We start from the raw sequence: 13,746 nt of genomic DNA, 5'->3' as shown, positions 1-13,746 counted from the left end.
ACTTCACGGAGTTATTTTATGTAATACACTAAGGAAAAGGGACGGGGGGGGTCAGAGGGGAGGAAAAGAAAGGAAAAAAATTCGTTGGTTGTCACGTCCCCTCAGAAAAGCTACACAGGTTTCCCAGAAACACTGTGTCATTTATTTATTTCCTTTAAATGGTTTCTATCAGTTTCTGCAAAGATATTTTAGTTCCCAATTTTAGTTCCAAAAGTTATGATACAGAAATTACACTAACACATTAGGAAAATGCAAGGCTTATAATCCAGAACAATTACCTTAAAATATGAAGTACCACCTCTAACAACAGTGTTATGTGATACTGAAAATGATTCTATGCTGGTCTGCATGCAGTATTATTGCTATATGTTTACTATACACACCCATGTGTCCATGTGTGCACACAAATATGTACACAAGTATGCGTTAAGCTTGACTTTAATTTTTCAGTTTTTATTCACTACCTTAAATCACTGTAGATTCTACAGATTTAAAAACTGATGTTTATATGCACAAAAAAGGCTGCATTTAATGTATTAGTCATAAAACAGATCCTCAATAGAGAAAGAAAAATACAAATTGAAGTACAAAAAACATTATGCCTTTTGTACTTTAATTGTGTTGGCTCTTTACAACTACAGCTTCATACTCTGTGGTGTTGACAAATGTAATCTTGCCCAACTTAAGTTCATATAAAATGCTACCATAACTTTTCCTCTAACTACACATCCTCATTTGTATAATCTTTCAAATATAAAACTACAGTGTGTCTGTCAACTTTTATTTGCTATCAAGATGCCAACCTTGGCCTAGGTAAGCTTCTTCCATCTGTTCCATTCCATTCAACCCATCTGTTGAATTTCCCAGACAAACCCATTCATTCTTTGACTGATACCACCACATTTAGATGAAACATCCAGAAACTTCATATGATTTTCTTTTAAATTCATTCTTAAAACATTGTTCTGGTAGCAGACACTGGTTGGAGCGCTGATGAACTAATAGCACTTATGCTATTAGTCACAATACAATCTGTATTACTGTGTACTTCCACTCTATAGAGACTGGACTATGAAACAATGCAGGGGAAACTCCAGCCAATATAATAATGTTTGCACAACAAATACAATGTTTATTAATCTACTTTCCAATTAAATGATGGTTTCTTGTAACACCGAAAATAAGCGGGTCAATAACATTGCTTGCTATCTTAAACTCTTGTGATAGTTTACCTGAGTTGCAGCAACAACAGTAGTTATAGAAGGCGCTGTTGAAGGTGATAGAGCTCCCACTTGCTGCAAGTGGCCTGAAGCCTGCTGAGGTAAATGAGAACTGGAAACGGGAGTGCTAGATCCTGAGCCAGATACTGCATTTGGAAATGATACTGCTACATCATTGCTGCTAAAAATACCTGAAAAAAATTACAAAAATGATTACATGCATCTCTCTCCCCCCTCCCTCTTTTCTAGTAACCATGTAAATATGCAGTAGAAAATTAAACAAGACAAACAAGATTACTTAATATATAATGCAGAAAGTTCCTGTGTTGAATTTCTAACCATGCTGACTGATAAAAGTGCTCTCATCATGTGACATTCTACAATGCAGGGAACACAGACTGTCTCAGTTCTAAGTTCCACAAAGACACATGACAGATCAAATATTTTATGTGCATTAAAAACTACACTCAAATTCTTAAGTAGTAGATTTTTTTTTTTTTTTTGCTAAAATACCTGCCTTCAATTGAGTCTGCTATCCAAGAGTACAGTTCCAAAGAATTACTGTGAAAGTTAAAGTAGATAAGAAATAACGTATTATAGGCTCAACATACATGAACTGAATACAAAAATACTTCAAATTTAAAGTAACATTTCTGAATGACATACGTTTGTTCAAAAAAGGAATTCTGGTAACTAAGGATTTCTTGGGTATTTTCAGGAAAAAATGACAACAAATCTGAGGATCAAGTACTCAGATTTACTGGTATAACTGGTGGTATTTTGTTTAGTCACAAACTAGAACTCCATCTGTGATCTAAGAATGCTTGACTAGCATTTCTGCTAGAGCATCCAATAAATAAATAACTGAACATATTAACATTAGTCAGATATGCATGGTAGCAAATTAAATTGTAAGAGTTCACACTCCTCAGTGAAGCCACTACTTCTGTTTGTCTACACGCAGAGTAAAGTTCCTGATACAGGCTGGGGGAAAACATCCTACTGACCAGAAGTAGTAGTACCTGTAGTACCTGTCTATGAAACTGTTAGGCTCCACGTGCATTAGATAAGTGAGCTGTCAGCTGGCCAAGGAATATCAAGCATGGTAGCACTGAATTGCAGTTAGAGGAAGAGTGCCACAGGGAGTAAATAGAAGTAGAATGAACATGGTTAGATCAAAAAAAGCAACAGAAGTGAAATGCTAGTTAAAAGGTAAAAGCTGGAGCTAGTTTGTCACTCATACAAATAATGATCTGAAGAAGGCAGTGACAAGAAGAGAGGCAATATTGAAAAACCACTTGCCACCCAGCATTCCTCCTGAGCTCCGACAGTCAAGGAAGACTAATATCACCCAAACCACACATACTGTGCGAACACCAGTGCACCTTAAATTCCTTGCCTGTATGAACTACCAAGAAAAACTGTAGCCAGACCTAGCAGAGAAAGGAGAGACAAAAAACAGCCAGACACATGCTGACAACTAGTTTCCCTGTCTAAGCTAGATCAGGAAAGGACTTGCAATCTTCTCAACCTCTTCCCCATAGCACAATTCCATACCTTCTCCACTTTTCTGATGACTTTCATCTTTCCTTCTTCCATTTAACATAGTTTTCATGGTCATCTTTCCTTTATTTTTGTCACCATCCCCTTAGTCTATAATTATGACATTACTAACAGTTAAGATCCTGAAGTGTCCACGTTATTACAATCTTTCTCCAACTGTATCTGCCTCACCTAACTCACGGACAGTAAATTATATGGATTCTGCTCTAGATTTATCTCTACACACTACCAACTGAACATGGTTAACGAACAGCCTTGCTACTGAGCTTATTCTTACATGCAATATCCCACATTTTGGAAGTATCCTTTAAACAATTAAAGCCACGTCATTTCTTGACAATAATGAGATTCTGACATAACTATCCAGCTCTGTGAATTTTAAAGTTAAAAGTAAAGAAATATCACAACACAGATCAAATCACAACACCTAGTCTACAAATGCTACTACAAATGCTACTGGTCACATAAAGCATCAATATCACAAGTGGAGAAAACAAAATTCTTCGTGAAAGTCAAGTTGTAAAAAAGAAAGATATTTTGCTAGAAAGGTAAAAAAAAAAAATCCAAATTTTAGAGCATACTGTTTTAAAATGCTTCTTCATTTTCAGATATTTAATAACTGCACGGTTTCTGCTGCTTCTATTTTAATTGTAGGGTTCATTCTTTAAAATGAACTGTTGGTATACAAGCAGACAGTTATAAAACCACGGGTATCAAACTACTTCAAAAGAAAAACAGTAAACTAGTTTGCCAGTGCAATGAGGTAAGCTTTTTCCTCTTCTTTTTTTTTTTTTTTTTTTTTTTTTTTTGCCTTTGTTACTGTTTTGTTTGCTTTTGAACACTTGCTATTTAGTTGTTACAGTTGCAAAACACTAGAAAATACCACCTGTCCAGATACTCTAGCTCAACTCTCCCGTTTAGCAATACCTTACTTAATACACCATGTCAGTGCACGTTCTGGAAGCAGTCATGCAACCAAGACTTCATGCAGGCACTCAACTGTGTGTGGCACACACAAATAAATCCTCAATTTCCCCACCATTTCAAATATACCTGCACAAAAACTAAGTGCTTATCATATCAGAAAGTCAAGAAAGTACATATGTAAAATGTCTCAAGTCTATCAAGTTCTCCTTTTATTCTCCGAAGGAAGAAAAATCAGTCTGAATCAGTGAAGAATAATAACTGAACATAAACCAAAGTTATAAGTGCCAAACAAACCAATCATCCTGAAGTCCCTCCCATACTACTGAAAAGTTAAACAGCTGTAACTTGTGACAAATGGCACTGTGCCATTTGCCAGAGGCATAAACAGCATGATTAAATACAATCTTCAGTGTTTTAAATAGTACCCAATTTTTCAACTACACGAGGACGTGCAGCCCTGTCAGGGCAAAGCTTACCACTGCTGACACACGCAAAGCATGATTTCAGGCTCTGAGACGTTAAACGCATGTACAGCCTGCACTGCTGGAGCAAAACGCTTAACAGAAGGGCAATTAACAAACAAAACAAAACCATTCCCGAACAAGAAATAACTGCCTGCTTAGCAAGGAAGCACATTAATATAGAGCAGGGAACGTATCAGATGATGCAGATTGGGAGAAACGGCAATCCTTTTGCTGACAATCATCAATGATGAAACTGATAATAGAGCAAATAAAAGAACATCAAGATTAGCGAGAACGAGCTGTGCAGAACATGCGTCAAGAGGCACATACAGCAATTTAAATGGTCTTATTAAAAAACCTTAAAAAAGTAGTTCCATGAGTAGAAGAATTAACAAATCAGATGAACTTTTCACTTTTAACAGCACTGCATCAATAACCTACATTTCCCCACCATGACCCATGTAGCTGCAGCTGGACCACAGCGTAAAGGTTCCTTCCACGTTACTATTCTAATTATCCGCAGTATCTACCACAGGTTGATGCTTTTAGTGTTTTGCAAAAGCTTAAGAAATAACTTAGCCTAGTCAAAGAGCTTTTTTTCTGTAAACTTTTACGTTTACAGAAGTTGCAGAGAACCACAGAACTTAAGATTTGCCTTCCTACTTGGGGAGAAGTGGGGGGAGAGGGAATAAACTTCAGTCATGCAACAAAACTCATATAAATCAAAGGAAAATTTGCACTTTAAGAACAAGAACTTGTTCACAAAAACAAAAAGGAAGCTTTATAAGCATTTCCAGTACTTCCATTTTCTGCGATGATCTCAAGAAATCAACCCCAAAGCCATGACAGTTTTCTCTACAGAGCAAAATGAAAGTGCCCTTCAATGCTGCTGTTGATTAGTAGCCAAATTTTATTTATTTTAAACAAGCAAGAACATGCTCTACTAGAACACTAACTGTGGAAGAATTATCACATAGGTCATTAATTTGCAATATGGATGAAATATAAGCTTAGTTGCACCTAATGCTAAACACAAGCAAATAAAAACCAGTTACTGCGACCAACAACAGTTGCACATAGAAAGGCTCAAGAGAAGGGTAAGTATGAAGTAAGATTCCTTTGGATAATCTCCCAGCTTTTAGAACCCTATGATTTCAGGATTCTGAGCTTGAAGCATGTAGCCTTGGGTTTGCTTCCAGCTCTGTCCCAATGAATTCCTGGAATCCCTCTCTGAACCAATGTAAATTCCCACAGCATGTCCTGTGGCAAAGCTGTACCACAGACAGACTGCACGTGTGGGGAGAGGGGACACCAACAACAGGGTGGTGCTACCAGTGACCTGCGGAGGAGTCATTCTGGGAGGATTTTCACAGGTAAGAAACATTAACGATGAAGGAGCTGCAAGAATTGAAGGCAATCTGGGGAAGAGAGTCCCAGAGTAGGAATGGGTTGTGAGGAGTGGGGAGAATTTAAATCACACAGTAAAAAAAGTGGAAACATGTCTGTTGGCATACAGGTTACAATTACCTTTACAGAAAGAGTTCTGAAACCCTTAAGAAATTCCAATTTCTCCCTTTTCCTCAACAAACAGCTTAGAGGAGACTATGTTGTTCTGACTCGTGCTTCCACCTGGTACCATACGTACCTTTGGGATGCACATGAGACACATCAATGCCCAGCCAAAGTGCATCACTCCTGCCTCATCTCTCCAAAGCCACCCAGAATTACTAGCTGAATGGGTTCTTTTAAATTCTCAGCCCGTGTAACTTTGCCTTCTCACTCAGACCTTTGGTTTCTCACAGTGCAGACTGCTTCCTCATACTTTCAGTAGAAGTGCACGGTCTTCTCTCTACCCCATACTTGGAACAGCCCATTTGAACAGAAAGGCTGGGATACCAAAGCTTATCCCATTATGATCACATACAGATTCATTGCAACTCCAGCACCTCCAGAAAAAAGCTCAAGGGCTGAGCTAAAAATCATTCAGGAACAGGGTTTTCTTCGTTCAAAGTTGGCACCACTAAAACCTATGCAATCGTTCGTAAGTTCCAGGTGCCATCAAGTTCAATGTGTTATATTACAGCATCACAAACTAAAACAAAGTACAACATTCTGAGATAATGAAGTGATTACTAATTTTAGTATTGATTTGGCCTTTATTCTTGCACAGAAACACTAGTTAATAGCACAAATCATGCTTAATTTTACACAGGCTTTTCCTCCTATATCTTAATTTTCTTTCCCTATTCATTTTGTGCTATGATAGCTATACAAAAAACAACCCCATTGAAAGCATCAGCAGAGATCACTCTAAAGAAAAGGTTCCTAATTATCTACTTGCTTTGTAATCATGAACCTCTAGGTGTTCTGATTTTCCAGAGTAAATCTTTGAGATGCTTCGTAACAGTCAGCTTAAGGTACACATTTACAACTAATTCAGCTTTATAGAATAAAACACATTAAGAATTTAATCTTTATTCTAGTATGATTCAACTTTTTTTTTTTTTTAAGTACTCTTGTAGAAAAAGATCGGTAAGATCCAGAGCTCCATAGTCAGATGTGAGACAATATCCTCAGGAATACAGAAAAGACATGAATTTCAAAGTATGTAAAAGCAGTGAAAGATCTTTGTAAGAATAAAAAACAAAAAAAACAAAAAAAACCCCCACACAGATACAGAGAAATAATTGATAAATAAAATCTATAACTTTTATTTATATATTTGCTTTTATTGTGGTAATCCAAGACATAAAAGTTTAAGTTACTCTAATATGGCCTATACTAAAAGTAGTATTAGCTCCACAAAACAAGTATTCCCAAGTAGGAACATGACATTTGTGATCTAACTTGAGAGAGAACCTAAGGGAGAGCTTTAAATGTTAGCTTAATATTCCTGAAAACCTACCGTATCTTCAAACTAGCCTGACAGGAATCACTCTTAGTGCTAGAACAGCAAGTCAATGGAAGCACTTTATTCCTCTTCACTATTAACAGAATATAGAGTATTTAACCCCTTCAAAACACCACAGCCTACAGTATTAAGTTACACTACAGTAGTAGATGAATGACATTCTTCAGATGTAATCCGTCCTCTTTAAAAAAATATTATATACTATATAATAAATTTTGCCAGCATTTATGCTCAGGTCAAGTGTGCAGTGCTAAAATCTTCATTTGCAAACACATTACCTTCTAAAGATGATCACAGTGCTAGAAGCGGCTTGGTTGCTGTCTGTTCTAATTTTTTTTTTTAATATTTATTTATATTTATATTTTTATATATAAAGCGCCTATCACCTGATTGATAAACATTCTTTGGAACCATTTTGATGGCAGGGGTAACTGGCTATAACTGCCAACACTGTGACACAAAAAACAGTGTAAGATGGAACACATGAAAACAGACCTGAAAACAGGAAGAGGAACAAGAAACAAAACACAGAGCAGACTTAACAAGTAAGGACAAAAGTAGCCAGAGAAAGCCTACAACCAACCATTACACTTTACAGCTAGCTCTAACATGAAATTAAAACTGTCAGGTCATCACTACCCATAGTCTTTAGTATGCTCTAAAATCCCCAACAGATACGTATGCCTGCATTACCTCCTCTGCTTTCCAGTGATAAAAGTTGATGTAGAATAGATGAGACTTCAAGGTCAAATAAAAAAGTTTGACTGTCCAGAGTAAGACAAAGCACAAAGCTATCACACAGTGAATAGCAGTGCAATCTTCAAATCCAAATTTTTCAGGGACTTTTTAAGCAACACCTACATATTTATTAAAAGAAGGAAAAAAAGAAAAGAAAACCTGACCTTGAAAATCTACCAAATCCAAGAACCAAGAACTGTCACTTACTGGTAAAACTGCAGTGTACCACTTCGCGTATCCTGATTCCCCTCTACTAAGGTATTTTTCCTGGAAGTCACAGCTTCCATGACACTATTTTTTATTCCTCCTTTTTAACTGACACTCTCTCATGTGTTTAAGCCTTTTGTGATTATCTCTCCTCCTTTACTCTTGGTCACCACCAAATTCGACTCACTGACTTCAACCATCACCTTGATATGAAGTGTAGCTATCAAATGAACCTCTTTGTTTCAAATCTGTATTTGTCTCTACCCAAACCCAAACTCTTTTTTTTTTTTTTTTTTCTTCTTTTTGGTACCTTCTTGCCCATGTGCAGCCAGCAAACTCGGTGCAATAAAAATGATCTCCTGATACATCATCTCCTTCAAAACTCTTACAGACAACCCAGACATCCTCAGCATCACCTGACTCACAATCTTATCACTAGTTTTAACACGTTCTTTTCATCCTGTACACACACTACAATCTCTCCTTACTGTTCGTATTACCAAGATCTACATACCCCCACTGTTTTCATTCCTATACACACTTCTGCCAGAAGAAGAATATGCAAAACATCCCTGCAAAACGAGGTTGGAGGAGGAAAGAAATAAGCAACTTCAAAATCTTACTGAGGGAAACATGGGAAGGTAAATAATAAATAACACACCCCCATGCACACCCCCATGCACACCAGGCAGATGAGATGATAAACCCAGTCCTGTTCTAAAACAAACACATAGGTAACGTTACTCTGTCCTACAATGTGCTCCTACAAAGCACTGTTTAATGCTTGACAAGAAAGCGTACAATATTAAGTAACTACTTTTCATCTATGCTCTTTGAACTTCTACGCTAGGAATACACTAGTATTCCACTAGTGCTAGGAATATACAATCAGTTTTTAAAAATATTGTAATGTGGAAAGAAGTAATGACAAATGGTGTTCCATCTCTTTTTGTTCTGCACTTCACTGTGAATTTATATCTCTTCAACATTAAACAGCAAAAAAGCTCTGCTTATAAACAGCAGAAACTCACCAAGTCCAAATTCAGCACACTTTCTCAGATACCCTTCAGATGTTTTATTTTTGTTCAGAAAAATGGTGAGCTTGCTTTCCTTCATCTCAAAGCTGGTTCAGAGCACTGCACACCTGGGAGAGTGAGAGGGAAACCCTATATCAAAAGGGAAAGAGCTAAACCTGTTTTACTAAAGCAAAGCAAACCTAGAGAAATTTCAGCATTTCTCATGACACGTAGACTACAATTTATTTATTTCTTTGTTTTTAAAGAGACCTACCACTACAGACATCTGCCTAACATATAACCCATGCCTCCAGCAGTGCGAAAAGCAGAAATCCTATAAAATCTTAATGAATGCTAGCTTAAGATGCAAAGAATTTCAACATGCAAAGTTTAAACACTTAATTTCTTTTGGATACACTGCACTCCACACTGATAGAATTTACAATGAATACAGCACTGCTTTTCCCACATAAGTGTACAACAATAAGAAAATCATTCTATATGGCTGATATCAATTGAAAAAGAAACTCCAAAGTTCATTACTAGATTGCCTGCCACCATTTAAATACAACACTGAGAAATACACTCGATCATCTTTAAAACTATCCTCACGAGATCATTTTAACTGTAAATATTCCCACTGAATCTTTCAGCAGCTTGTGAATATAGCTATCATTGTTTCCTATAAATGAACAAAAGCCTTGAAAAAGTAAATTTAATAAAACATATTTCATTTCCACAAGCTATGAGTAAATACTCAACTAGGGACACAAAGTTAATACCGAATACTAGAGGGAAACTGCAATCAGATACATTAAAGATTCGATATTGCCACCTCTGAAATTGATAGTACTGTTACCAGTGACACAAATGGCAGGACTGGGCTGCCAGAACAAAGAATGGACAAAACAAGGATACCTTCATATGCATTACTCATAGTAATTTAAGTAGTCAGGAAGGTAAGTGAGAGAATTCCTGAGGCAGATACCACTATAACACACCTATGAATGGAGCACAGAAGAAGAACTAAAAACACTATTCACAAAATTAAAGAAAAGAATCTTAGAACTAGAATAAAACTGTTATCATTTTACTGCGCACATACAAAAAGATCATAAAAAGAGAACTGAGGAACTATTGACCTATCAGGCTCCTGCAGACAATCTACAAAGTTTTCACTCAAGTACTGAACAATTGACTCACTGCAGACCTGTATTTCACCCAATCAATAGAATATGCAGACCTTCAATCAGGATTTTCTACAAAAGGCTACCCTTTGGGATAAATGAATCTCTGAAAAAGATTCTAATATAACTTACCATTATGTATGGTATTCATCAACTTCGAGAAAGCTTTTGAGTTAGGAGAAAAAGGGCTTCATGTTAAGATCATGTTTAACAGACACACAAAAGAATATATGTATAGACAGGAATTCCAGTGAACAATAATATACCTGAATACATCTTTCTTGTATTAGAGCTCTGATCATTTACAGTAGCTCAAATTGTAAAATGGATTTATTTCTACCCACTATAATTTTTTACTCATATTTCTTTTGTCAGTGTTTGTTAGCTTTTAAATGCCTGGTATAATAAGAACATTCCAGCACGTGCCAATTAGCTGCATTCTAAAGCTACCATTACAAATAAAAAGTCAAATACACCCCAGTCAAATTCAGTCTCCCCAGCAAAAGACTGACTTTAATTTCATTGTCCTCAACAAATTTGGAAACTTAAACTGAAGCTGACGTGCTAATTTTAATCACAGGGCATCTTTCTGCTTCACTGATAGACTAAGCCCAACTCTGCAATTGTGAAGTTTAACACGAAACAGCCGTCTCTCTCGGTCTTGGGGAGGTCACTGAGGAAGAACTCAGATGAACTGAGAGGAAGAACTCCAACCAGTGGCAAACCAAAGACACTCACATGAACTTTTCTCTAAGGGCTTTTTTTTTTTTTTTTTTTGCCATCTAGAAACTGCAGGTCTCTGACCATGAAGTGACCATGGACACACTCATACCCTCTGGCAGCAGCCGCTGCAGTTCACCCTACGTGGTGATCCAGCACCTGGATGCCCAGTTACAAGGAGAAAGCAGTTGTGTTGATGGCATACCTCTTCCACTGACACCACCGTTTTATTCATACTTAAAAATAACAACCTCATGACTACAAAACCATTTTCTTTTCCATTTACTGTTTCACTTTTTCCACATCATTAAAAGCGCTCAGCACCTACGTCTGTTTAGACAAGATGACAGGATGCCAGAGTAGTGAAATCTCTGCAATGTTTCCGTGGGTGAACTTCCCAGATGCACCAGTTCCTGTGGTCTGACATTAAAAACGTTCATCATCTAACAGGGTGACTGACTGACTGACTTTTTTTATTTTTCTCTTCTTTATTTTCCCCACAACAACTTTAATATAATAATCCTCACTGAAATAAAGACAATTTTATCTTTCGGTCTTGATTCAAGAAAACCACAACACTAATTTGGAAGTAATAATAAAGTAATAATAATAAAAAAATCATTGCTTTTTTCCATACTGCCTGAACTTGAATAAAACAACAACAATAACAAAAAAAAAACAACAGTAAGTTCAGAAAATTTCCTTGTATCTGGAGTTACTATAAGAAAATAGCAATACTGACTGTAATTCCCACATCAGCATTACAGACCAAGTCTATAATGTAAAATATAATGGTTTCAAAAAGTAACTTTTTTGTGGAGAAAACACAACATACAATCAGGATGTTTGTATGTTTTTGAAAATTGATGAATCTGATAAAAATAAATGAGTCATTTCAATCAACCCTGCCAACAGTTTTCAAAGAGCCAGTAACACTGCGCAATACACTTGAAAATGAAAACTACTGCTTTAACATGGCCAAAAAGAAAAAAAATAATAATAATCTACCTATATTGCAAAAATGCACAGAGCTAATATGGCTTTACTGTGTTCATACAAATTAAATTATTGGGCCTAATTCTGCCTCAGGTGTAGAGGACATGATGCAACTGCTGTCTGCTACCCTTACAAGCTGAATCATTTCACCCACACTTACCCTGCAAAGCCTTTATTTGATTACAATGCCATCAATTTGTTCCAGTTATGCTCAATCTTCCTGTACTAAGGAAATCCTCTTTCAAATTTAAAGTGATAGTTTTTTTTTTATTATTATTTTTCTTACACGAGGATACTCTGGATTGCCTGGAGCTATACTTTTGGGTTTTGTTTCTCTAAAACTATACAGCACAGGGACTACTAAACTGTCACATGCATCATGTTCCCAAACATCACTCAGACCTCTCTGAGAGTTTCCAGGCAGAATGCACTAGATATGCCCCAGTGAATAATTTACTACTACAAGATACATACTTTATGGACAAATTAGGAAGAGATGCAGTTGAAGAGCTGACAAAACAGTTCTGTAGACCCAGTCAGCACTACGGTTAACACAAGTAGCTGTCTGGCAACTCACGGACATAACTAAAGACAAAGTGAGACAAACAAGCTGCAGTATAATTCCTTCCAATTGCAACAATTAAACATGGAAAAAAAGTTATTTTAACGTTCATAGTATACCAGATCCTTAAAAGAACAGTACCATTTCCAGGATACACATTAGAATTTAACAGTCTGATACTGTCCTTATCGGAATGAGATTTTCATGATAAGCATATGTTACAATGATAATTTTCATGATAAGCATATGTTACAAAGGTTGAGGGAACTGAGCTTGTTTAGCTTGGAGAAGAGAAGGCTTCAGGAAGACCTCATTGTGGCCTTCCAATATTTGAAAGGAGCTGTAAACAGGAGGGGCAAGATATTTGCTCCCTTATGAACTTCCTTCTCAGTCATGGCTGAATCCTTCCTTTGAAAGCTTCACCCTATTCTTATTGTTTGCTTTAGAACTCATAACTATAATTGCTCAGAATAGATGTTCTTCAAAATGTCAGGAAGACTTCACTACTTCCAGCTTACTCATTTCAAAATACATTAAAATTGACTGTGTATTATTAATACATTCATCTGCATTGCCATCCTTTTACTGCTTAAGAAAATTGTTTTTGCATACAAAAGTAAAAGTCCTCCAAAAGGATGTTATTTGCCCAAATGAACCTTTGAATCCTTCAGATTAGGAATTAGTCTGTGACAGTTACCACAAACTTTTTCCTTCTTTTAAATCTGCATTTGGGATTTTTATGTGAAAGCAAATTACATTAATGACTTATGGGTAGCTTTTTGGTTTAAGAATGTACTTAAAACTTCTAGTCATTCCTATCAAGAAAATCTTCTCATAAATGTGCAAAATAAGCAATAGAAAATAGGTATAAAACAAGTCATGTCGTCAAGTACAAACAATATTGGAAGACTATACAAGCACAATCCTCAGACCCACACTGATATTCTTGAGCTCCATTTACACTTTTCATGAATCTCTCCTACATTAAAATTCTTAGAGCTGTATAGTTCTAGAGATCAGACAGACTTCACTGTTTTGGATTTTAAAATTCTAGTTTCTTCAAGTCACTTAGAAAGAAATCTCCTTAGGATGTATTTATTTTTATTTTTCATGAAATACGCTACACTGCCGCATAAATATTTTTCCTCATAAAAACATACGGCAAGCTAGACCACTGTCAAAATTAATAGCCTCTTTTTTTTTTTTTTTTTTTTTTTTTTTTTTTTTTTTTTTTT

At 36.2% G+C, this 13,746-nt stretch overlaps 1 protein-coding gene across 2 annotated transcripts in view; it reads right to left on the bottom strand.

The window, feature by feature from the left end:
• MLLT10 (MLLT10 histone lysine methyltransferase DOT1L cofactor) overlaps positions 1-13,746 on the bottom strand; it is a 112,626-nt gene that overhangs the window by 33,509 nt on the left and 65,371 nt on the right. For both annotated transcript variants that reach the window (XM_042889074.1, XM_042889073.1), the window contains exon 11: positions 1,233-1,411. In XM_042889074.1, coding sequence (XP_042745008.1) covers positions 1,233-1,411 — 179 coding nt within the window. The remainder of the gene's footprint in view (positions 1-1,232; positions 1,412-13,746) is intronic.

The sequence above is a fragment of the Lagopus leucura genome, unplaced genomic scaffold (genome assembly GCF_019238085.1).
Source record: "Lagopus leucura isolate 7727_CA_CO unplaced genomic scaffold, USGS_WTPT01 Super-Scaffold_100157, whole genome shotgun sequence".
Taxonomy (NCBI): Eukaryota; Metazoa; Chordata; class Aves; order Galliformes; family Phasianidae; genus Lagopus; species Lagopus leucura.
This window is presented reverse-complemented; position numbering and strand designations above follow the sequence as displayed.